The sequence below is a fragment of the Peromyscus californicus genome, unplaced genomic scaffold (assembly GCF_007827085.1).
Source record: "Peromyscus californicus insignis strain IS unplaced genomic scaffold, ASM782708v3 Scaffold_4__1_contigs__length_199733344, whole genome shotgun sequence".
NCBI classification, from domain to species: Eukaryota; Metazoa; Chordata; class Mammalia; order Rodentia; family Cricetidae; genus Peromyscus; species Peromyscus californicus.
In genome coordinates this window covers 163,050,195-163,075,359 of record NW_026294562.1, presented here as the reverse complement: position 1 = coordinate 163,075,359, position 25,165 = coordinate 163,050,195, and the positions used below count along the sequence as shown (strand labels likewise).

Below are 25,165 nucleotides of genomic sequence, written 5' to 3'. Positions count from 1 at the left end.
AGTCAGAGTTGAAGGCCCAGGTTCTGGTCTGACGAAGGAAGAAGCAAGCAATCTGGATTCTGGAAGTTGGGACCCACAGTCCCAGAAAGCCATGACACCCTGGAATGCCCCCAGGAAGCAAGACATGCCTTTTTTTCCCCCCCAAGGTGGGCAGCTGGGAACAGCAGACCCTCCGCCTCAAGTACCCGCTATGGTCCCGCTACGGCCGCTTCCTGCAGCCAGTGGATGACACACAGCACCTCACTGTGGCCACGTTGGAGGAGAGACCCTTTGTCATTGTGGAGCCTGCAGACCCCATCAGCGGCACTTGCATTAGAGACTCAGTCCCCTGCCGGAGCCAGCTCAACCGTACCCACAGGTGACAGCCCCGATCCAGATGTTTCAGCCTCAGAACCCTCCTCCCCCAAAGCACAGCAGGTCAGGCCCCAGCCTGGGTGACCTAGGGGATGCCAAGGAATTCTTAAGCTTCAAGCTCCCAAGAAAGCACTAGCTGTAGTTTTAGCTGCTGCTTGTCCCACCTCGTGGGAGAGCCTAACAGTGGTCCCCAACCTCTCCAAGCCTGGTCGCTCCCCGCAGCCCTCCGCCTGACGCCCCCCGCCCGGAGAAGAGGTGCTGCAAGGGTTTCTGCATCGACATTCTGAAGAGGCTGGCGCATACCATCGGTTTCAGCTATGACCTCTACCTGGTCACGAACGGCAAGCATGGCAAGAAGATCGATGGTGTCTGGAATGGCATGATTGGTGAGGTAAGAGGCGGGGACAGAACCTGCAGGAGAGGAATCTGAGGATCCTAGGGACAGGGGCCAAGAGGAGGGCGTCCTGGAGCAGGGGGCGTGGCCAAAGGAGAAGGCTGGGCTTGGTAAGGGCGCTGCCTGAAGCGGGGGTCCCAGGCTGAGGGCATCTTCAGGGGTGGGGCCAAGAGAACTGCAAGTTCTGAGGTGGTCAGAAGGGTCCTTGGAGAAGGGGCTAGGAGTGGAACTCCTGGGAGGTGGGCGTGGGTGGTAGAATTCGTGGGGAGGGCTTTTGAAGGGTGGAACTCCAAGAAGGGGGCGGGGTTGGGAGGCTGGATCCCTAGGCCTTAAGCAAGTGAAGTGGACAGTGGGTGGGGTAGAGGAGACCTGCTCCTGCTTCTGCTTTCTCTCCCTTACTTCCCCCGCCCCTCTGTTCCCTTCCTCACTCATCAGCCAGACCTCCTAGCCTGTCTCCCACATCATCACTGTCCCCCAGGGTCAGGCTTTGCCCAGCGCTGGCCTCTGTCCCCTGAGCTGCTCCCCTTGCCAACTCCCCGATCCACCCCAGGTGTTCTATCAGCGTGCGGACATGGCCATCGGTTCTCTTACCATCAATGAGGAGCGGTCCGAGATCGTGGACTTCTCCGTCCCCTTTGTAGAGACGGGCATCAGCGTCATGGTGGCACGCAGCAATGGCACTGTATCCCCCTCTGCCTTCCTGGGTGAGCCAGCCAGGACAGGGATTCACACTTAGCCAAGGCTGGGACAACTGTCTCCAACAGCGTGGGCCCTGGGTCCCATCCCAGGGTTTCCTGTACTGGTGTGTGACTCCCATGGAGTGACATCACTTCCAAGCTTCAGGTTCCTGATCTGTACGGTGGGAGGAATACTTTCCCTGGCAGGGATTTCCACAGGAAGCTTAGTAAGCATGAGCTCAGGAGCCGTCCTTTGCAGTGCCTTCCACAGCTCTGATCCTGGGTTTGCACTCACGGTTGTTCCGGTTTGGTTTGGTTTTTTCAGACAGGGTCTATGTAGTTCTGGCTGTCCTGGAACACAGAACTCAGAGAGACCCACCTGCCTCTGCCTCCTGAGTACTGGGATTAAAGGTGTGTACCACCACACCCGACCAGATTTTTTTGTTTTGTTTTGTTTTACTTAAAGGTTTATTTTTATTTTATGTGCATTGGTGTTTTTCCTGCATGTATGTCTGTGTGGAGGTGTCAACTCCCCCTGGAACTGGAGTCACAGACAGTTGTGAGCTGCCATGTGGGTGCTGGGAATTGAACAACCCCGGTCCTCTGGAAAAACAGCCATCTCTCCAGCCCAATAATAAATATATGTGTGTGTGTATATATATATATATATATATATATATATATATATACACACACATATATATATACATCTCTCCAGTCCAATAATAAATATATGTATATATACACATATATATGTGTGTGTGTGTATATATATGTGTGTGTGTGTGTATACATATATATATATATTTTTTTTTTTTTTTGAGACAGGGTTTCTCTCTGTAGCTCTGACTGTCCTAGAACTCACTCTATAGATCAGGCTGGCCTTGAACTCACAGAGATCCACTCGTTTCTGCCTCCTAAGTGCTGGGACTAAAGATGTGCACCACTACCTCCCGGCTGATTTTTGTTTTTTAAGATATGGATGTACTATGTAGCTTAGATTGTCCTTGAACATGCAACCACTCTTTATGTCCATCTTTCTCTCTGTCTCCTGAATTTGAGGATTTATATTCTTCTTTTTTGAGAGGGCCCACCAAGGTCAGGTGTACCCAGGCTAAAAAATGTGTAGGGATTTTGTTTGTTTGTTTAGTTTTTTTTCCAGTGCTGGAGATTGAATCCGGGACCTGGAGGACTGTGGTGACTGAGACAAAGTCTTGTCTCCTGGGGGCTATCTGCTTCCTTGGGGGTTACAGACTAGATCATTTCCAATGGTGATAGATACCATGGGAAATTAGGCTGAGGTGAGGAGAGGCACAGGGAGAGGCTGGTGTGGGTAGGAGAGGCCCTTTTGAGGAGAGGATTTCACCTCTGTAAAGATCCGAAGGAAAGAACATTGGAGGCGGGCAGCAACCAGCATGAGTGTGTGAAGACTGCCTGAGACATGTCCGACTGGCCCGTGTAGCTGGTGAGGAGACGGGTAAAAACAGGCGGCCGGAAGGCTGAGGGGCGTGATAGAGCTTGCCGGACTGTGGACACTCTGATGGCAAGTTTGGCCTTCACTCTGTCTGTGGTAGCAAGGGCTTACCTTGAGAAGGTAATGAGGAATGTGTGCTCAGATGGGAGTTGCCGATAGCTCTGTGGAACAGGAAGCTGGTAAGGGGGCTGCTGCAGTGGCCCGTGACACGAAGGATGGAGGTGTGCAGAAGCATGGCAGCAAAGTCCAATGCGTGTGGAACTGGGGTGTGACCAGGAAGCCACACTGTGGTACATTGGGTGGATCTCTTGAGCTGGAGACGGTGGGCAGGAGGACAAGGGCAGCAGGTCACATCAGTTCCCCTTTCCTCTGGGCAGTCTGAGCAAGGCTCCTCAGACAGAGAGAGAAGACAGAAGGAGAAGGATCCCTTCCCCTGGGGCCCATGAGGCTGGGGAGATGGTCCCAGAGATTAGACCAGGCTTGCCCCTTGCTGGCCATAGGGGTGGAGAGGACAGGCCCAAGGAGTCTGAGGGACAGGAGCAAGGGGCAGGACCAAGTTTGTCATCTGTGAACAGGAAGATAGACGGCAAGGAGTGTGGCCTGGGCTGGGTTGTCATGGATGACAAGATGCAGAGCCTGGGATGGGATGGATGGCCCTGAGGGAAAGCTGAAGAAGAAGTGGAGACTTAGGTCCTGGGCTCAGCGAACATTTAGTAGACAGCTAAATTAGGGGATGAAAACCACAGAAATGGTCGCAGTAGCTCTCTTTGAGAAAGATTGCCACAAGGAGTCTATGTACTAATAGGCTGTCCCTGAAGTTGGGGCCAGAAAAGGGCAGAGAGCAGGATGGAGTCAGCTAGGCTCCCCTGGTCCCCCAAGCCCTTGCTTGGCTGACGCCTCCCATGTCCCCAGAGCCCTACAGCCCCGCTGTGTGGGTGATGATGTTCGTCATGTGCCTCACCGTGGTCGCCGTCACCGTTTTCATCTTTGAGTACCTCAGTCCTGTGGGCTATAACCGCAGCCTGGCCACAGGCAAACGTGAGTCCCCTCCTACCTGACCCTACCAGAACGCTGTTTCCCAGGAGCCCCTGGGATAGAGCTAGGAACGGCAGTCCTTTCTCCTCTCCTGGGGAGTGGAAGGCCTGTGAGGTCCATGTCCTGTCCTGGCCCCCCACAGGCCCTGGTGGCTCGACCTTCACCATTGGGAAATCCATCTGGCTGCTGTGGGCCCTGGTGTTCAACAACTCGGTGCCGGTGGAGAATCCTCGGGGCACCACCAGCAAGATCATGGTTCTGGTGTGGGCCTTCTTTGCCGTCATCTTTCTCGCCAGCTACACAGCCAATCTGGCTGCCTTCATGATCCAGGAGGAGTACGTGGACACCGTGTCTGGGCTCAGTGACCGAAAGGTGTGTACAGGGGGCAGGCTCAGCTGCCTTGTCACCTGTCCCAGAGCAGGGGGGTTCCTGAGAGACTGCCCAAGAGGGATTCTAGAGCAGTAGAGATGGAGGGTTTTGGGAGGAGATGAACGATTTACACCGTCCCGGGGAAAGGGTGTCCCCCAACATCCCAGGAGCAGTAATGCCAAATAGGATTTTCTAGACAAGTGCCTCCCTCACACTAATGAAGACTGAGTGTGTGACCCAGCTAATCCCTTGGAGACTATGCTTGAGTGAAATGTATCGGCAATGAGTTACTAGGAATGTGGGAATAACACTTAACACCAGGACACACAGGAGTCAATCGCAAGCTAATGACACCTGCCTACAACTGCAGCCCTCCAGAGGCAGAGGCGGGAGGATCATGAGTTCAAGGATAGGCTGGCTGCATAGTGAGTCCCTGTCTCAAATAAGAACAGCGATACAGTCAACTCCAAATTTTTACCGATTAGATCCAACATGCATAAGACCATTCCATGGAAACACTCCAAATGCCCACCCCTCGGTTTGCACTCTTGCCTTGCGGTGCCCATCCACGGCACGTGGGGACAGCAGCCATGAGGAACACTGTGAGATTACAGTGGCTGGCCCAGTGTCTCAGAGTCAGAGGGCTGTGGAATCGATGTAACAGGTTGCATTAAGCGCGGTTTTCAGTGGAATGGAGGTAGAACGGCCGAAAAACAGATATGGTGAGGGGAGTGCGGTTCTGCCAACACTCCGAGCCAGCACAGCCCTGTGGCTACAGCTGTGCTTGACACACAGAGCTATTTCTGAATAGACTGGTTAGCCCACTCCCGATCCAGCAAATTAAGGGCTGGCTCTGCAGAATGGGACATTTGATTTGGGGGTTTCCTGGAGGGCACCTTAACAATTCCCCCTTCTGTTCCAGTTCCAGCGGCCCCAGGAGCAATATCCACCCCTGAAGTTTGGGACGGTGCCCAACGGATCCACAGAGAAGAATATCCGCAGCAACTACCCTGATATGCACAGCTACATGGTGCGATACAACCAGCCGAGAGTGGAGGAGGCCCTCACACAGCTCAAGGCAGGGTCAGCGCAGACTCGGGCAGTGGGGCCCCTAGAGCATTTGGGGAGGGGTGGGGCTCGTGTCTGAGGTCGGCTTGTTGCGGCAGTTCACTAACAGGTCTTGGAAGAGTCAGGGCTTCTGTGCTTCGTCGTAACTTTAGACACTTGATTCAATGCTCTGAATTTATTTCTTGTGTGTACAGTGATGATCACAAAGGCATCTCCTTGATATAAGAACAAAGTTTGGTCAGGAGTGGTGGTGCCTTTAATTCTACCATTTGGAATTGAAGTGGGAGCAGCTCTTGGTGAGTTCCAGGCCAGCCAGGAAACAAACAAAGCCTGTCTCAAAACAAACAAAACAATATAGTTAATCCACACAGAACCGTGGCCAGAGCACGGGGGCTCTTTGAAAATGGAGTTTTCTTTGGGCCACCAGCTCACAAAAAATGACATGGAGACTTATCATTAATTATGAAAGCTCGGCCTATAGCTTAGGCTTGTCCCACTAGCTCTTATAACTTAAATTAACTCATTTATATTAATCTACATTTTGTCTCATGGCTTTTTACCTCTCTTCCATCTTATACCTCCTGTTTCCTCTCCGTCTCCTCTGGGTCTCTCTCACGCCTAGACTCATCTCCTCTTCTTTTCTCTCTTCCCGGAAGTCCTGTCTAACCTCTTCCTGCCTAGCTATTGGCCATTTAGCTCTTTATTAAACCAATCGGAAGGCACCTTGGCAAAAACACATCTTCCTGTGTACCAAAAGATTATTCCACAACAGCTCTTCGTTGTAATTATTGTATCCTTATCATCAGTTCTGAATTCTGCAATGAATGCTTGGATTATAGGGAAGGGATTGTATTTTTTTTTTTATGTTAGCTCCCTAAATCATAGGGATAAAGTTAAATTCAGTCCCCAGGGTGCAGCCCCCTGGTATGGCAAACCTAGACAGGGCCTGAATTGCGGCTCAGCAGCAGAGGGCTGGCCGGGTGTGTCCCGAGGCCTGGGTTCGTTCCCCAGCATTGCACTTTTCCTCCACTGAGTGCAGTAGCTCTCCGCTCCTCATGTATTAGTCCTTCAGCATGCTTCTTCTCTGATCCCCTTTTTGTGCTGGACACTAGACAGACGTTTTTCTGTTCTCACTTACTCAGGGACTAGCGTGAAAAATGAGCATCAGGCACAAACTGACAGGGTCACCAGGCATCAGAGTGGCCTTCTCGGCAGGGTCACGATCACCAGGAGTTAGAGTGGCCTTCTTGGCAGGGTCACGGTCACCAGGAGTTAGAGTGGCCTTCTTGGCAGGGTCATGGTCACCAGGAGTTAGAGTGGCCTTCTTGGCAGGGTCACGGTCACCAGAGCATCAGGTGGCCTTCTAGGACAAGGGAGCATGTGTATGCTCTCAGGGTAGACTCAGAGCCTTGCAGGCAGAGGTGTGCAGAAGCCCTGAGGTAGGTGTGGAGGGACATCGGGAAGACCAGGTGGCTGAAAGGCAGGGACCTAGAGTGAGGGGTCAGAGGAGAGTAGGACTAATGGTGACCCCTGAGAACATCAGAGTTGGCTTTTGTGCCAAAGTGGTAAGACACCTTTGTAGGAGACGAAGCAAAGAAGCCTCAGTTCTTGTCCCCAAGTGTCCTTCACTGCAGTGGAGAATGGTAGAGGCCGTAGGGGAGCAGGGCAGTGTGAGCCACTGTCATCCCGAACTCACCTCTGGCTCACCCTCAAGCAGCCGTCCTGCCGGACCTGTCACCCCTTAGTCTCAGTGGATGGTTGACTGCAAGGAAAGGAGCCCAGGCAGTCTGCGGGAGGCACAGTATAGGCTCAGCCCAAGGATATCTGGAGCCTCTGCAGCCGAAGTACTCACTCGTGTACACTCCTAGAGCAGTTCTGGGGGAGGGTGGTGCCTGTACTTGGAAACCATGGTCATCAGAAAAGCAGATTCCCGGATTGGTAGGATGTTAAAACCAGTTTTTACACACTGGTTCCTGCGTGGCATCCCAGCACTTGGGAGGGTGAGGCAGGAGGACTGAGGGTTTAAGGCCATTCTGAACTATACAGAGAGGCCTTGTCTCAAAAAGGAAAACAAAACGGTGCTGGGCTAGCAGGACAGTTGGAAGATACTACTAAGGAGCCAAACTCTTTACACGTTTCTATTCTACCAAACGTGCAGTATAGACCTTCATGCTCTTTTGGTTGCCTCATGGTCACAGGAAGGCTGTTGCTGCTCAGTGAAGCACATCCTAGTTCCAAGCATGGAGGAGGAAGTGTAAGAGTGCAGGGTTGCCGGGCGGTGGTGGCGCACGCTTTTAATCCCAGCACTTGGGAGACAGAGCCAGGCGGATCTCTGTGAGTTCGAGGCCAGCCTGGTCTACAGAGCGAGATCCAGGAAAGGCACCAAAACTACACAGAGAAACCCTGTCTCAAAAAAACAAAAACAGAGAGTGGAGGGTCTTCTTGGAAACCTTTGCCTTTTTATTGAATGCCTTTCTCAGGGACTTCTACGTATTTCTAAGAACCTATCAAGCAACCACACAAAGTTATCATCAGGGAAACAGGAAAGACGATTATGTGAGCCAAGAATGAGGCTGTGAACTGAGACGCAGTCTCAGCATCTGCCAGAGTCCTGCCCCATGTTTTAGGGTTTTGATGTTTGTTTGTTTGTTTGTTTTTGCCTAGCCCAGCGAAGTTCTCTCCTGTAGCTCTCCCTCTCTGCCTCTCGATCCTCTCTTTCTGGTCACAAGGACTCTGTATCCAAACTCTCCATGAGCCAGTGAGCCTCCCCTGGGCCTGGACTTCAGCACTCCTTCATCAGCCAGCTTGGCTTGGTCTCCTGCAGTGCATGCTCTGGCTGTCAACCCTTGGTGGGGTTCCTCCTTCTCCACCCTCTCCCTACACCCACTATCCATTCATATGACAGGTGTTGCTGAGGCTCCAGGCAGGCACCCTGAAAACTCCCCAGGACTCTATGCCAAGGAAAACTGCATACTTTAAGATAGGAAGCCAGCATGGTGGCCATCCTGCCTTGACAGATGGCTCTAAATAACCCAAAGGCAAAAAAAAAAAAAAAAAAAAGAAATTCAAGTTAGGAATGTGACTGGATGGCTCCTTCCATCTCCCGGGGCTACAAGGACTGACTGGCCTGCCTTTCCCTAAAGCCAAATCCTTGCCTTGCCTTTCTTCGAGGATGCCCACCTTCCTCGGCTCATGGCTCCCAGTTGCTCAGACCTCTCCTTGTGGACAAGGATTAGAGTGAGTTTAGAGATTTTCCAAATTACAAGGATTTCCAGAGCAGAACCTAAAAGGGAGTATTCCGGTGGGTATAACTCTCGGCCCTAGGGACTCTGGGCTCTGTGGGGGACACAGAAAAAGACGCCCTTTCCCCAAGGACTGGACCCAGCATGCACTCTTCAGTTCCTTGTTTGGTTGGGTCTTTTTGTTTTGTTTTTTGAGACTGGTCTCAAAACTGTCCTGGAACTCACTATGTAAACCTGGCTGTCCTCAAACTCACAGAGGTCTGCTGCCTCAGCCTCTGGAGTGCTGAGACGAGAGGCGGGCGGGCCTCTGGCCCATGCAGCGGTTTTTTTGGCAAATGTTCACTGAGTACCTCTAATGTTTTAGTAGTTCCTCTGCCAGATGCCCAAGTCCCACTGGAGAAGGGGAGACAGGAGCCACGGACGGTTTTGAAAGATGCCCTTTGCAGAGTGGGGTAGGGCTGCAGAGATAGGCCACTAAGTGCTTGTTGTGCAGGCACGGGGACTTGGGTTCAAATCCCCACGACTCAAATGAGAGCTGGGAGTGGCAGCACGTGTCTGTAACCCCGGCACTGCCAAAGCAAAGCTCTCAGGGCTCACTAGCCACACTATCCGATGGGAGAGCTCCAGGGCCAGTGAGGACCTGTGATCACCAGCATCTGCACAGAAAGCTTGGTGTGCCTGTGCGCTCACCTGGAACCCAGCACTGCGGGACAGAGACAGGAGGACGGACAGCTGGGGCTCCAAGTCAGTGAGAGACCCTGTCTCAAGGGAACAAGGTGGAGAGTGCTAGAGCACACCACACTCAGTGTCGTCCCCTGGCCCCTGTGCACTTGCACAGGCACACAAACATCATACACACACACACACACACACACACACATAAAAGATAAAAGGTGGACAGTAATTGAAGACATCCCGTATTGACCTCTGGTTTCTACACATATGTGCACACATATCCGTATAAACATGTACATCACACACACACACACACACACACACACACACACACACACACACACGGCAGGGGGCGGGGTGGGGGGACAGAGGTTGGTCCTTTGAAGTCATTTCCGCTCCTGGAATCTGGCCAGGGGTGCCTGGTCTTTTGAACTTGCCATTTGCCTGTGCTGAGACCCTGTGGTTCTGGCCCCCGGGCCTGGCACTGTTAGTTTTCAGGAACTCCAGCAGCAGCAGGTTCCACACCAGGTGACCTGGGTTTGAGTGTAGTCGTGGACCCGATGCACCTCAGTTGAGCTAGTATGCTTTTGCTTTTGCCGCCATAACTCGAGGTCCGCAATGCCCAGAGTTGGGCAAGTGGCTGGGGAAACAGGTTCCGTCTGAGAATTCTTCTTCCTCTGCCTTCCGTTCCTTTCCACCTTGAAGTGGGCGGCCCCAGCCCTGCCCCACCTTGAAGTGGACGGCCCCAGCTCGGACCCACCTTGAAGCTGGGCGACCCCAGCCCTGCCCCACCTTGAAGTGGACGGCCCCAGCTCGGACCCACCTTGAAGTGGGCGGCCCCAGCCCTGCCCCACCTTGAAGTGGGCGGCCCCAGCTCGGACCCACCTTGAAGTGGGCGACCCCAGCCCTGCCCCACCTTGAAGTGGACGGCCCCAGCTCGGACCCACCTTGAAGCTGGGCGGCCCCAGCCCTGCCCCACCTTGAAGTGGACGGCCCCAGCTCGGACCCACCTTGAAGTGGGCGGCCCCAGCCCTGCCCCACCGCCCCCTTTGTTCTCAGCGACCCCAGCCTTCCTTGTCTCCTTTCTAAACAGCTCTTTCCTCTGCCATGAAATGATCTGTTTGCTCAGTGCATCATAGTTGGGGCTGACATGCAGCCCTCCTCCTCCTTAGGTCAGGGTTTGTGCTATCCCTCCATCCTTTCTTCTGGAGCAGAGCTGGGAGCTAAGCGAATAAGTCGGGGTGTTCTGGGAGCCACAGGAAAAGGGAGGTGAGCTTAATCTCATGTTTGTTACTCCAACTCAAAAATGTCCTCTCTCTAACGTGTAATTAATTAATATAAACACTGACACAATACGCTACCTTTGGGGAGATCCCAGGCATATTTTATGTTCCCATCGCACTTCCGTGTGGACTTGCCAACTTTTCTTTCTTCCTTTTTATTATTCCTGTGGCTTTTGGACACAGGGTCTCACTGTGCAGCCCTGGCTGGTCTGGAACGCAGAGAACCTACTGCCTGCCTCTTGAGTGCACCACCACTTGGTGCCGGACTTGTCTGCTATCCAGTGTTCAACAGCCTCACCCGGCTAGTAGACATCACAGTCAACTCCATCCATTCTGTCACTCTCCTCCTCATTTCTTTACTTTCTTTCTTTTTTTTACCATAATTAATATTTTTATTTTACTTATTTAAATTTATTATGAATACAATGATCTGCCTGCATGTATGCCTGCACACTGGAAGAGGGCACCAGATCTCATTATAGATGGTTGTGAACCACCATGTGGTTGCTGGGAATTGAACTCAGGACCTCTGGAGGAGCAGCCAGTGTTCTTAACCTCTGAGCCATCTCTCCAGCCCAACATTTTTATTTTTATTTTGCAGAATTTTCCTTTTTAATTCCAGTGAAGCCTCTCCTTGGGGCTGGGGGCGGGGCCCTGCGGTAGAGTGCTTATCCTGCATGAGGTAGGTTCTGAGTTCAACTCCAGCACCATATAATTAATTAATAAATAAATAAATAAATAAATAAATAAGCAAGCCACATAGGCTTCAAAACAAAACAAACAAACAAAAAACCCCAGGTGGTGGTGGCACACACCTTCAATCCCAGCACTCAGGAGGCAAAGGCAGGTGGATCTCCGAGTTCATAGCCAGCCTGGGCTACAGAGCGGGTTTCATGACAGCCAGGGCTACACAGAGAAACCCTGTTCAAAAATAAAAAGAAAAAATAAAAAGAAGAAAGGAGGAAAAGGAACCTCCCCTCATTCTGTCTTGTCTCTCCTTCTTCATCTCTCCCTCCTCCTCCTCGCCCCATTTCTCCCCCGCCCCTTCCCCCTTCTTCTCCTTCTCCCCCTTCCTCCATCCCCCTCCTCCGCCCTCCTCCTCCTCCTTCTCCTCCTTCCCACTCTCCTGTCTTCCCCTTCATCATTCCCTCCTTTCCTGCCCTGGTTCCTGACACACAGCTGTCACCTAGAGTCCCCAGGCCCCACTGAGGTCATGGCTCTGATCCGCTTCCTCAGAACCCCATCAGAACCCAGACTTCTCTGCCTACCCTGGGGACCTTTGTTGATTTAATTCACTGTCTGAACCATCTCATCAGCTGGAATGTGTCTCTCAGCTCAGAAGCCTAGGAACCCACGAAAGTATCCAGAGTGTAGGTGCTGGAGGACTGGACTCCATCAGGGCTGTCCAGCAGGAGGGCAGCCATACATACCCTACAGACCCCCTGGAGACGAAGCAAGAGAAGATGTTTTGTTTTCCAGTAGGTTCTACTGAACCCAGTAAGTCCAAAATGTTACTTGGACACATCAGTACAAACACGATTTGGTTTGTATAATACTGTTTTTTGAACAGGGTCTCTCTGTGTATCCCAGGCTGGTCTTGAACTCCTATCCTTCTGCCCTGGCTTCCCACATACTGGGATAATAGGCCTTTAACACCAGGCCAGGTAGTTGAGACCATCTGCCTACGTTTCTCCAACATTTGGTCTTTGAAATCCAAAGTGCTTTTCAGTTCACAGTGCATCTGAGCTCAGCGCTGTCCCATGCACAGTAGCAGGCAGGAAGCAGGACACCAGCACATCGCTAGCCATGCGGCATTACCGCACAGAAACCTGCCTAACAATCCTCTGAGCAGAACACATCAGGGGGCTTGAGATGCCACACTCTGATTTTGCTTCCTAAGCCAACCTCCCAGACAGTCAGCGGACGCATCTTCCTGGCCCCTCCCTCTAGGGAGGCGCAGGGATTCCTGGGTCCCCTTGGACAGAGCAGCCCTGCTCTCCACCACCACCTCACTGGTGCCAACTGCCATCTGCAGGTTGGCACAGACAAAACAGCATTCTCTTGGCCTGGCTCAGTGCTCAGGGGTCAAAGAGGGAACACTCATCGGGGCACAGTGTTACCAGCCTGTAATCCAACACTCCATAACCCAGCACTCTGTAGCCCAGCACTCGGGGTACTGAGGAAGAAGAGGAACGAGGAGCAAAGGAGATTAAATGTCATGAGCAGAACTGGATTACCCAGAAAAAACTAAATCCAAATTCTGCCTCCTCCCTGACTCAAGAACCAAGAACACCTGTATTTTTTTAACATGCAAAAATGTCAGCCACATTCATTCCAAACCTTTATTGAATAAAAAGCTTGAGTCCTTATCCCACGTCTTTATAGATTTTTAAAGCTGGATTATGGCTGGGCAGTGGTGGCCCACACCTTGAATCCCAGCACTCGGGAGGCAGAGACAGGTGAATCTCTGAGTTCCAGGCCAGCCTGCTCTACAGAGCAAGTTCCAGGACAGCTAGAGCTGCATAGTAAGACCCTGTCTCAATAAATAAATAAATAGGGCTGGAGAGATGGCTCAGAGGTTAAGAGCACTGACTGCTCTTCCAGAGGTCCCGATTCAATTCCCAGTAACCACATGGTGGCTCACAACCATCTGTAACGAGATCTGGTGCCCTCTTCTGGCGTGCAGACAGAACACTGTATACATAATAAATAAATCTTAAATAAGAGTTGGGGTCTATGCTGGGTGCTGTGGTACTGAATTCAGGAAGCTGAGGCAGAAAGATTACAGCATATTCGAGGCCAACCTGGACTGCACAGTGAAACCCTGTCTCAAAAAAACAAAATGGTAAAAAATAAAATAGTGAGGGTGTACACCCACATTGTGATATGGAGGACCTTGGGCTCCCCAGAAAGCTTCTCCTGCCCTTTTGGTCACCATGGAACATCACAGGGAAGCAGTAGACACTGGTGGCAGTTCATTGGCTACTTGCTGGATATGCCCCAGCCAGTGTCACAGGGCCATAGGTTGATGACATTTGGCCATTTCCAGCTTGCCATCAGGGCCATAGGTTGATGACATTTGGCCATTTCCAGCTTGCCATCACGTGTGTGTACGTGTGTGTGTGTGTGTGTGTGTGTGTGTGTGTGTGTGTGTGTGTGTAGTCTCAGATCAAAGGGAGGAGCAGCACACAGTACTGTCATGCTAATGGACACTCCCATCAGGCTAATGGACACTCCCATCAGGGCAGGGCAGTCGTGTCCCCTCCTCCCCCCACCCACCCCCCAACCCGTTCCCCTTCCCTCCTTCTGCAGTGTGGCCTCTCCTGGTCCTCCAAGTTAGTGTTTGTTATGCATCGGGCTCTGTTGTTTCCAGACAAAAGCTCAGGTAGGCCATGCTGGCTTTGCGCTTGCTCCATGGCTGAGGCTAGCCTTCAAATGACCCTCCCTGTGGTGGACGGCAGGTGTGCCACGAGGGCAGGTGTGCCACACCGCCACGTCCTCTGCTTTCATTGTAGAGAGTGCGCAGGGCTGCAAGGGTCTGTGTTCCTCTGGAGGCTGGAAGGCCAAGCCTCTAAGCACCTCCCTCTTCCCCTGCATGTGCCTCTGAATTGTAAACTTCTCGGAGTTGTAGGCACACCAGCCGTGTTGGACTTGCCTACCCTGTGGCCCCACCTGGTGACCTTCGTCACCTCCATGAGGCCCTGTCTACAGATAGTCACATCCTTGGGCCCTAGAGGCTCAGACTCTGGAATATGAGTTTTGGGAGGAGACTCACTTTAGCTCATGACATCCCATAACCATGTCAGGTGTCTGTGATTGGACTGGGAAGCACAATGAGGTTCCCAGTGCTGCCAGGGTGGGTCTGCACCCCGAGGTCTGACTGGACCCAGGCCTCCTCACTGTACTGCTTCTCAGAATCACCTTCATCACCATCCTCACCCCTACAAGTGCCATGGACTCACAAAGGACATCTCTGTGTTTCTTACTGTTATCTCCTGCCTTTGCTAAAATGTTTTGTTCCAGGTATCTGTTTTTGTATTTTCAGTTCTTTTTTTTTTTTAATGGCTGGAGAGACAGCCATGGGTGCTAGGAACCGAACTCTTATATTTTTGGTTGTGAGCCTAGCCTTTAACGGCTGAGCCATCTCTCCAGCCCCAGTTCTATTTTTACTAAAGCTATCTATCCAGAGTTTGGAGGGTGAAATACAGGAATTTTTTTTTCATTTTTAGGTAGGGTCTCAGGTAGCCCTGGTTGTTCCCCGACTTAGCCGGTTGGCCTTGTAACTCTGCTGGTTTCTCCTCCATAGTGCTGGGATTACAGGCCTGCGTCACTAGGCCCAACCCAAGACTTTTATTTCCTAATGAAAAACATCTGCCTACCCTCCATGTCTCCCACCTGAAAAAAAGAAAAAGCTACGTTCATCTCTTTTGCTGTATCATTTTACTATTTATCTCCTTTATCTCTAAATACAATGTTTGTAAAGCTAACTCTTGATTTTTAATTTCCCCATTTTACATCCACTTCTCACAATGGAATATTCATTCTCATATTTAAATCAACCCAGCCTCTCACACTGTGATTCTAACTGAATTCTTGTTTCTGTTAGTTCTATGGAAATGCCCTCACAGCTGCTGCAGATGGTAAAGCATGATGACTTCCTCCCTGTGGCTCTTTGTTTTCCCTGGAGTTACTAATTGTCATTTTTTTTTCCCAGTTATTTAATGGCTGAGCATTCTCTGTGCTTAACCAATTCAAACTTCAATTCCTTGTTAACAATCTGAATGTTTTCTTAGAGCCAACAACCAACTGATTTCATCGTGCAGAAGTTTGTCTTGGCCTCTGGCCTGCTCTTGTCTGGAACACAGCTACCGTGCTGGGATCACTCCACCTAGCTGGATTGTTATTTCACAAATTCTTGGTTTTAGGGGGTTGGTTCCTTGTTCCTTCTAAGCTTTCAGAGAAAGGGCATGAAGAGGTATGTTTTTGTTGACAGTGTGAATCCGAAGGTCTGTTTTCACACTTGATGGACAGTCTGGCTGGGTATAGAATTCCGAACAGTCGTTTCCCTTCAGATTTTGGCGGTAACTCTCCACTGTGTTCTTTTTGTCTCACCATCTTTATTATTTGTGTCACTGAGAAGAACCCACGATCATGCAGATTCCTAATCCTTTGTCGCTCCTTTTCCTCGTCCTCAGTGCTCTGACATTTAGTAGCAACCTGTCTGGAACTATTTTCATCACTCAGTCATTCACTTGCATCTTTATATTATTTGTTTCCAGAAACTTCTTAAATTTTCCTGAATTCTTTCCCTCCTTCATCCCTATATTTGTCTTCTGAAATTTATTTTTTAAATTTTATATTATTTGAGAGAGAGACTATCTAGATGTTCAGGAATAGGTTTGTGTCTTCTGTCAATTAAAGAATTAAAAGGCAGAAAAGAAGCGTCAGTAGAAATCATGGAGAATCTCTGAGGAGCCAGCATATGATACCAGCTAAACTGGGGTCACCTCGTTAACAAAATGACTAAGAACAGACTCAAACAGAAGCCCAGGGGCAATGTAATGGAGACTAAAAGAAAAACCCCAGCACAGGCAAGTTGCAAATCTCAAAACTGCCCCGGAGCAGGAGGAGAATACAGTGGGGGGTGGAGAAGAAAGAAAGCCACAGTTTGAAATCAGAATGTTTGGATGTCAGTCACATGGCAGAAGCAACGCTTTAGCAAAAAGGGGCAAGAAAGAGCCAGGGTAGCAGCACACACCTTTAATCCCAGCACTGGGGAGGCAGAGGCAGGCGGATCCCTGAGTTCGAGGCCAGCCTGGTCTACACAGTGAGTTCCAGGACAGCCAGGGCTACACAGAGAAACCCTGACTAGAAAAAAACAAAAGGAAGGAGAGGAAGAAAGGAAAAGGAGTGGGCATGGGTGGGGAGCGAGAAAAAGAGTAAGGAATGAAGCCCGAAGTACTAGGGAAAGCATACTTGGGCTCTGGCTGGCATCTGAAAGAAAAAAAAATGAAGAGAAGAAAAAGGAATAGTTATGTCCATCTCTGTCAGAAAAGGGGGCAGACTCAGCTCAACCTGCTAGGCGATTCATAGGGACTGCACTAGCAGAGAATTCTGGAAAGGAACAGTACTATTCTTGAGGTGAACCTACCTTTCTATGGGTGGTCCCTTTGGTCCTTGACCTGCTCAATTGAATTAACTCTTTTTTTGCTGTTGGGTTTCTTGTTTTGTTTTGTTTGGGGGGAGGGTTGGTTTTTGTTTTTCTTTTTCTTTTTCAAGACAGGGTTTCTCGGTGTAGCCCTGGCTGTCCTAATCTCACTCTGTAGACCAGGCTGGCCTGGAGCTCAGAAATCTGCCTGCCACCACTGCCTGGCCTGAATTAACTCTTGTGTGCTCACAAGGGCGTCTCCACCTCTAGATAGATTCTATTTCTTTTTTACTACAGCATGTGACGGGAGAGGTGTACACATGTGGAGGTCTCTCCCATCTTTACATGGGTTCCAGGGATGGAACTCAGGTTGTCAGGCATGCATGGCAAGGTTTCAACCACAGAGCCATCTTGTGATCTCTCCTTCTGGAATTTAGATGAACTGGACCTAAATTTCCTATCCTTTTCTCCCCATTCCCCACTTCTCTCTCTTGCCCCAAGCCCAGGGTGGGCCCCAGGCCAGTGCTGTGTCAGAATACTTACTCCTATTTTTCTGTTTCCTGTTCCTTCTGCTCCGTATTAAACTTATTTCTGTTACTGTATTCTGCTGACTAATGCATCTGAGGTGTTGGGGGATGGAACCAGGGTTCTCGCGCATGTTAGGAGAGCTTTTACCAAACACTCCTGGCCAAGTGTATTTTTATTTTCCAAGAACTTATTTCTTTTGTCTCAGAATGGGTTTTGTTGGTAGTGGTTTTTGTTTGTTTTTTGACATGGAGTTCTTCCTGTTGTAGACCAGGCTGGCCCGGAACTTTGAGTGATCTTTCTGCCTAAGCCTTCCCAATGCTGGAATGGTAGACGTGTTCTACCACACCTGGCACTTTCGGTCTCAGAATCTGTGGTGTTTTATACACTCTACAGTGTGGTCTTCTATAGAATCCTGCTCATGGTTAAGGCCTCAGTGTCTCCTCCTCTTCCTCTGACATTAGTAACATTTCACCTGTTCGCTTCCTTCTCCCCATCTGTTCTATTGTTTGTATTGATGTCAATATTGCTCACACTTGGGAATGGAGGTCGGACCCTGCAGAGTGGCCCGCCTATGATGCACGAGCAGGGCTGCTGACCAGGAGAGCCAGCTGGGCTGATTCCGACCTGCTTTGTCAGGGAATTCCCAATGCCAGTGTGCTGGGACCGCTTTTCTTGGTGTAAGACACACACACACACACACACACACACACACACACACACACACACACAAACACACACTTATTTAATATAGAAAGGAACAAAGGAGGAAGTAATTCAGCAGGGCTGGTATAGGCCTGATGACCCTACTGACATGAAAGGGGAAAGGCATTATAATATAGTCCTCCTTCCTTCCCTCCCTCCCTCCAGCTCACCTCCATCAAGTATTTGTTGAGGTCTTTTTGCACTGGGCAGTGGCTGAGCCCTACCTCAGCAGTGAGCATACATGTCTACAAAGGGTGGCAGAGCAGAACTCTGGAGCAGACGGCTCTATGTAGTAGAGGAGCACTCTGGAGCAGACGGCTCTATGTAGTAGAGCAGCACTCTGGAGCAGACGGCTCTATGTAGTAGAGCAGCACTCTGGAGCAGACGGCTCTATGTAGTAGAGGAGCACTCTCGGGCAGACAGCTCTATGTAGTAGAGGAGCACTCTGGAGCAGACGGCTCTATGTAGTAGAGCAGCACTCTGGAACAGACGGCTCTATGTAGTAGAGGAGCACTCTCGGGCAGACAGCTCTATGTAGTAGAGCAGCACTCTGGAGCAGACGGCTCTATGTAGTAGAGCAGCACTCTGGAGCAGACGGCTCTATGTAGTAGTGGAGCACTCTCGGGCAGACAGCTCTATGTAGTAGAGGAGCACTCTCGGGCAGACGGCTCTATGTAGTAGAGCAGCACTCTGGAGCAGACAGCTGTATGTAGTAGAGGAGCACTCTGGAGCAGACGGCTCTATGTAGTAGAGGAGCACTCTGGAGCAGACGGCTCTATGTAGTAGAGGAGCACTCTGGAGCAGACAGCTCTATGTAGTAGAGGAGCACTCTCCTGCAGTAGAAGGAAAGAAGCAGACTCCTGTAGTCCAGCAAGCCAGATCCTTAAGGGGCAGATTTTAATTTTCAAGATGTAAGATAGCCACGCATGGCTGTTAGTCACCACGGTGACCAAGAGAAGACGCTATTGTTTGTTTGTTGAGACAGGGCCTCACCCTGTATCCCTGGCGGCCTGGAACTCACGGAGATCAACCATCCTCTACCTCCCAAGTGCCGGGATTGAAGGTGTGCACCACCAAACACCTGGTGCCTATAGGCCAATCCTATGGAGGCATTTTCTCAATTGTGGTTCTCAGATATCTCTAGCTTGTGTCAAGTTAACAACAAAAAACCTGGAAAGTCCTTCATGAAACTTCAAATCCATGCAGGGAAACACATTACAAGCTGAGTAACGTTTTATGCTGTGCTGCAGGGACACGTGCTTGCAAAATAAAAAGATTGGGAGACCTATGGAGAGGCCTTCAGTGTTAAGTAAGGGGTTCCAGAAATTATCTTTTGAACAAACAGAGACGGAAGTGAGGGGGTGAGTTGGGTTGCTGTCTGGGGAAAGTTTCCAGAGAGGACAGCCAGTACAAAGGTCCAGATGTGAGGGCCAGTGTGGCTGGAACAGAGTGCCAGGTGAGTGTGGGAGCCAAGGGTTCGAGGGTGTAGAGGTGTGCCATGGCACAGGACTGCTAAGCTACAGCCAACAGGGAACAGTAGGAACCAGGACAAGCACAAGCCGAGGAGACAGGTGCTAGCTAAAACATGGAGCTCCCATCCGCAGGGTGGGATAAGCACACAAGAGCGAGAACTTTTGTTTTTCAGTATACAATCAAGCAAATGATCTAAGAAATGGCAGGGGGGCGCTCTATTTGTTTATTCTGTTTTAGACAGGGTTGTTGTGTGACAGGATTTTTCCTGGGGAGACACAACATCTGTCTACTCAGCCCAGATAGGGAACCCATAATAGACCAAAGTACGGATATCTCCAAAGTCCAACTTGGTGAACTAATGAGTTTTAGTGGGGATACTTATAGGAATATGGGTGAGGGGTCACTTACAGGAACAGAAATGACTCACAGACAGCTGCATCACCAAGGCCCACCCAGCATGGATGACAATGGGAACCTGGAGCACAGCGCCCAGCCTGCAATTTGGAGCGTGTCCTCTCCAGGTGTCTCAGTTGGCCTAATCCTCTTCAGGCAGCTCGGCTGGTCTCTGCTTCTTTCAGGTCTGGCCTCACAGTCCTCTTTGCAGCTTTTCTCCTGAGTCTTCCTTACAGCTCAGCTTCCAACTGAGAAGGACTCTCAGCTTTTATTGTTAACTCTGGCAGGGAGGGGCTTAATGAAGCTGCTTAGTTTCAGGGACTTCCTGAAGCTATCTTGAGTTGTTTACTTTCCTGCTTAAGGAGTTTCCCTGCAGGATGGAATGTTTCCATCTTGGAGAAATTTGTTACACAACACTCCACTCCTTCCCCCTGGCTCTTATAGTTTGGCCCTCTTTCACAATGATTCCTGAGCCGTAGAGGGAGATGACTATAGATGTCTACCTGTGGCTAAGAATTGGGCCACTGTACCATAGTCACTGATGGTTATGAGTTTCAACTGACAACAGTGATCTATGGGTGTAAGCACACATGTTTAGAAAGCAGTTTGACAGCCAGGTGACGGTGTTGCACACCTTTAATCCCAGCACTCGGGAGGCAGAGGCAGGTGGATCTCTGTGAGTTCAAGGCCAGCCTGGTCTACAGAGCCAGATCCAGACAGGCACCAAAACTACACAGGGAAACCCTGTCTCGAAAAAAAGAAAAAGAAAAAACAGAAAAGAAAAAAAAAAGTTAAGTTTGACAGACACATCACATCCATTTAGTAAAACGACAGGTGTTTCCTCATTGGGACCTGTGACCTCCTAACTTACAGTACCAGATGTGCACTCCCTCTTATAGAGCAGGCCTTAAATCCAATTGGAAGGCTGTTGGTCTTACCCAAGATATTGCACAAGCAGGTACATCCTGCCCAGCATGCTGGTATTTCAGCACTACGGGGCCTTAGCCAAACAGGAATGTTGGTGACAGTTCTCCACCAGTGACCTACATGGTCCCCTCTGGCAATATGGAAGCCAGCCAGCAGGTGTGAATTTCCTATTCAATCCCAGCTTAATCTCTCCAGGTTCTGTCGTCATAGCTTGCACATGCAGTGTCTTCAGCAATAGGGTTTTACCATCTAGTTGTGGCATATAACCAACCCCAGTAGCAATAGCCCTTATGGTCTGCGGGGCCTCAGGGCTTTCCTGGCCAACAATTCACAGGGAAGTTAAGCCCACCCCTGGCACTAGGGTTTTCATTCAATAACCTGATGGCCTCTGGGAGTCCCCTTTCCCACCCATGTAGGTTACCTTTTGGATTCAAACTCTTTAGCTATTGTCTTAACATTTTTTCCCTTTATTTAGCCTAGCCTTAGTAGGGTTGTAGGTAGGTGGGAGCACCATTATACCAGGTTGTCTCTCCAATGGCTTTCCAAATCTGCAAGCCACTCAGAGGTTAGCCCCATGTCTCTATAGTAAAACTGTTCCCAGAGGGGGAGCAGGACAAGGAATGTCCTGAGCCACCAACCCGTTAACAATAGTGAGGATACAAAGATGACCTTGGTGAAGCACTCTGGAAGTCCATTGTCTCTCCTCTCAGAAGTGGCAGGTGATCCCAGAGGTTGACACCAGGAAGGTACTGAAGGCAGACACAAGCAAGGTCTAACACAGCATGGCATGGTTCCATCACTTGTTATCGATTGCTTCCTCCAGTGGTCAGGGCTGAGCACAAAGCACAGACAGGAGGTGCTAACTTGATTGGTTCCCTGTAATCCTCAGTCACTCTTGGACCCGTTAAGTTTCCAGATCCTGGAACTTTCCATGGAGCCTCCCTACATTCTCTACACCTGATAGACTTGGTGGGCCTGGCTTAATCTGCTCAGCTCTACACGGGGTCAGAGGTGAACATGGTCTTGCTCTCCCCTGCTGCACCTGCTGGCTCCCTGGGTCGGCACTGTAACAGTGGCTGTAGTGTTGACTCCATTCAATGTATCTGGCTGTTGGGGGAAGCCCAGGTGGGAAAACCATCTCCACCTCTAGTATGATCTTTTGCTGGAGGGAACCCTCCTTAGTCTTGGAGGACAGACTTGATCATCTCCACCTCCATTGTTCTATCATGGATGTCTTCTGTGAACTGTTCCTCAGGCTTTGAAGCCACCCAGAAGCCCAGTAGCACACAGTCTGGCTTTCCGTCAGTTTTTTCCCTTAGAAACTCCAGCTAGACCTTCCCACATTCATCTTTGAGTAACCCAGACACCTCTTCCTCCGCTTTACCTTTCTCCCATCTCCTCTAGGCGGCTCTCTCGCTTTGTGGACACCCTTTATATGCTGTGCTAAGTCACTGAGATCTGCCAAAGCCTCTTACTTTATAAAGATCTTGCCCACCAAAGAGCTCAGCAAAGCCACTGAAGCTCCATGCCAGCCTCGAGGTCCCTGCTGGATGAGCCTTTAGTAACTCCTGTGTGAACACAGTTCTATCTGGCCCAGTGAACTGGGGTTCCAGCACAGCTTTCCTTATTCCTAGTCCTCCAGCCCTGACATTTATGGGGACTTCAGACCATGCTAACCAACTGTTCCTAATGGCTGATAAGCCAGTCTGTCAGGGATCGATTTCCCTCATACTTTCTCAGGTTATGCAGCCTTTGTCTTAAGGAGGGATGGTAGTTCCATTGCTCAGGTTTCTGCCTCCACAGCAGCCATCCCATCTGCTCCATGTCCCAAAGTCTCACAAGCCAGGCTGTTACAGGCTCTTTCATTGCTTTAAAAGTCTCCCTAGCCAGGCAGTGGTGGCACACGCTTTTAATCCCAGCACTTGGGAGGCAGAGGCAGGTGGATCTCTGTGAGTTTGAGGCCAGCCTGGTCTACAGAGTGAGTTCCAGGACAGCCAGGGCTGTTACACAGAGAAACCCTGTCTCCAAAAACAAAAACAAAAACAACAACAAAAAAAAACAAAAAACACTTCTCTCCAAATTCCACAAGTTTTAGTTGTATGTCCTGTTCACCCTAGTTTCTTGTACTGGACTACTGTTTAGGCCCCCATCTTTATGTGTGACAGACCTTCCCTTTTCCTATTAAGGGTCAGTCCCTCAGGGTATCTTCTACTGCATCCACCATGTTCTCCTCTTCCTCGCTCTCTGAATCTTCCCATGGGTTCCAAGTTCTTGGGTTCCAGGAAGGGCTTCTGACACAGCTCTAACTTGTCCTCTCTTTTCCTTCTGGCCCCCCAGGCCCTCAGAAGCAGCAAGCCAGCACCTACACCTCACCCTCTCATTTATCTAATTTTCTTGCCAGGTCAGAGGCTAACACGGAGGATGCCGCTGCATCTCCCTCTCTTGTTGAAATTGCTCCGTTACACAAACAAGTTCCTGCTTGGCACCATCTAGGCCTCAGGTGCATTGCCAATGACCAGCAGTGGCCAGGCAGGCTTGGCAGCTGCTGCCAACAGTCTTGACTCTTGTGCGCTAATCTCAAAGGCTGCCAACGTTCCTCTAACCCTTTACCTGTTTTCAGGGCATCTCCGTGTTCACATGCGGACCGCACTCATCAAGCAGGCATGCCACCCATACCGCATAGATGAGGATTCCATCCTGGGATTCCTCCTACAGACACTCGTAGTCCTGATGGCTCAGCCTCGGTGGCATGGCCACTACCCCGAAAGAACCATGCAACCACTGTCATAGCACAAAGGCACAGTAACACACACCACACAGGAAAGGACGACTGTATTGGAATTTCCTCTGCAGATGCTCCCACCTCGGGCAGCTCAGCCTCAGCTGCACGCCTTGCTAGCCACAGTCAGGACCAGGTACTCACTCCTCCCCAACTCATCTTTGGTTCTGCTGTGTTCTTGTTTGGGTACCAATTATGGTGTGTGACAAAACTTTTCCTGAGGAGACACAACATACATCTACTCATTCCAGACAGGGAGCCTGCGACAAACCAAAGCACAGATCCCACCAAAATCCAGCTTTGTGACTCAGTGAGTTTTGTTGGGGGTCACTTACAAGAGCAGAAATGACTCACAGACAGCTGCATCACCAAGGCCCACCCCAGCAAGGGCGACAGCTCACACAGCTGGGAACCTGGAGCCCACTGCACAGCCTGCAGGCCGCTCAGCAGATTGGAGAGTGTCCTCTCCAGGTGCCTCAGTTGGCCTGAGCCTCTTCTGGGCAGCTCGGCTGGTTTCTGCTTCTTCCAGGCAGCTGGTCTGGTCTCAGAGTCTTCTTTGCATTTTGCTTTGACTGAGACTGTTTTGCAGCTTGGCTTTTCTGAGAGGGACTCTCAGCTTTTATTGATTACTCTGGCAGGGAGGGGCCTAGTGAATCCGGTCAGTTTCAGGGATTTCCTGAAGCTACATGGGGTTATTTGCCTTCTGCTGAAGGAGCTTTCCTGCAGAATGGAATGTTTGAATCTCAAGAGAAAACTGTTACACAAAGGTATCCTTATATAGCTTAGAATTGCCTCAAACTCACAGCACTCCTCCTGCCTCGCCTTTTCAAGTGATAACAAAAGTGAGGCACCTGGTTAACATATGAATTTGTTTTTGCAATGCTGTGGATCGGCTTTGTACATTGCTAGGCATATTATTTACTCTTCTATTGCTGTGAACAGACACCATAACCAAGGCAACTCTTTTTGTTTTGTTTTTATATTTTATTTTTTATTTTTATTATTTTTATTTTTTAATTAATTTATTTATTTTTCTATTATCAGCTTGATACAGTATAAATTCTTATCTTTTTTTTTTTTTTCGAGACAGGGTTTCTCTGTGTAGCTTTGCGCCTTTCCTGGAACTCACTTGGTAGCCCAGGCTGGCCTCGAACTCACAGAGATCCGCCTGGCTCTGCCTCCCGAGTGCTGGGATTAAAGGCGTGCGCCACCACCGCCCGGCCCTAAATTCTTATCTTAATAATGAAATGTTTCATTGAGGCTTGCTCAGTAATTGAGTAAAACCAAAACTTACTATAAGCCACAGTCATCCTAGGGTCCCCCCTGCTATATAGCCTCCCTGCTTCTGTGGGTTGCAGTCTGATTGTTCTTTGCTTTATATCTAGAATCCAGTTATGAGTGAGTACATACCATGTTTGTCCTTCTGGGTTTGGGTTACCTCACTCAGGATGATATTTTCTAGTTCCATCCATCTACCTGCAAATTTCATGCTGTTGTTGTTTTTCTTGGCTGAGTAGTACTCTATTGTGTATATGTACCACATTTTCTTCATCCATTCTTCAGTTGACGGGCATCTAGGTTGTTTCCAGGTTCTGGCTATTACAAATAGTGCTGCTATGAACATAGTTGAGCATGTATCTTTGT

The 25,165-nt window shown here is 50.0% G+C and overlaps 1 protein-coding gene across 4 annotated transcripts in view; it reads left to right on the top strand.

Moving 5' to 3' along the window:
* The window catches only part of Grin2d (glutamate ionotropic receptor NMDA type subunit 2D), a 46,282-nt gene that overhangs the window by 14,559 nt on the left and 6,558 nt on the right, over positions 1-25,165 (top strand). For 3 of the 4 annotated variants that reach the window (XM_052714451.1, XM_052714449.1, XM_052714450.1), the window contains 6 exons: positions 147-358; positions 559-745; positions 1,299-1,452; positions 3,812-3,937; positions 4,077-4,306; positions 5,226-5,386. In XM_052714451.1, coding sequence (XP_052570411.1) covers positions 147-358; positions 559-745; positions 1,299-1,452; positions 3,812-3,937; positions 4,077-4,306; positions 5,226-5,386 — 1,070 coding nt within the window. The remainder of the gene's footprint in view (positions 1-146; positions 359-558; positions 746-1,298; positions 1,453-3,811; positions 3,938-4,076; positions 4,307-5,225; positions 5,387-25,165) is intronic. The other variant, XM_052714452.1, reaches the window with a different exon arrangement.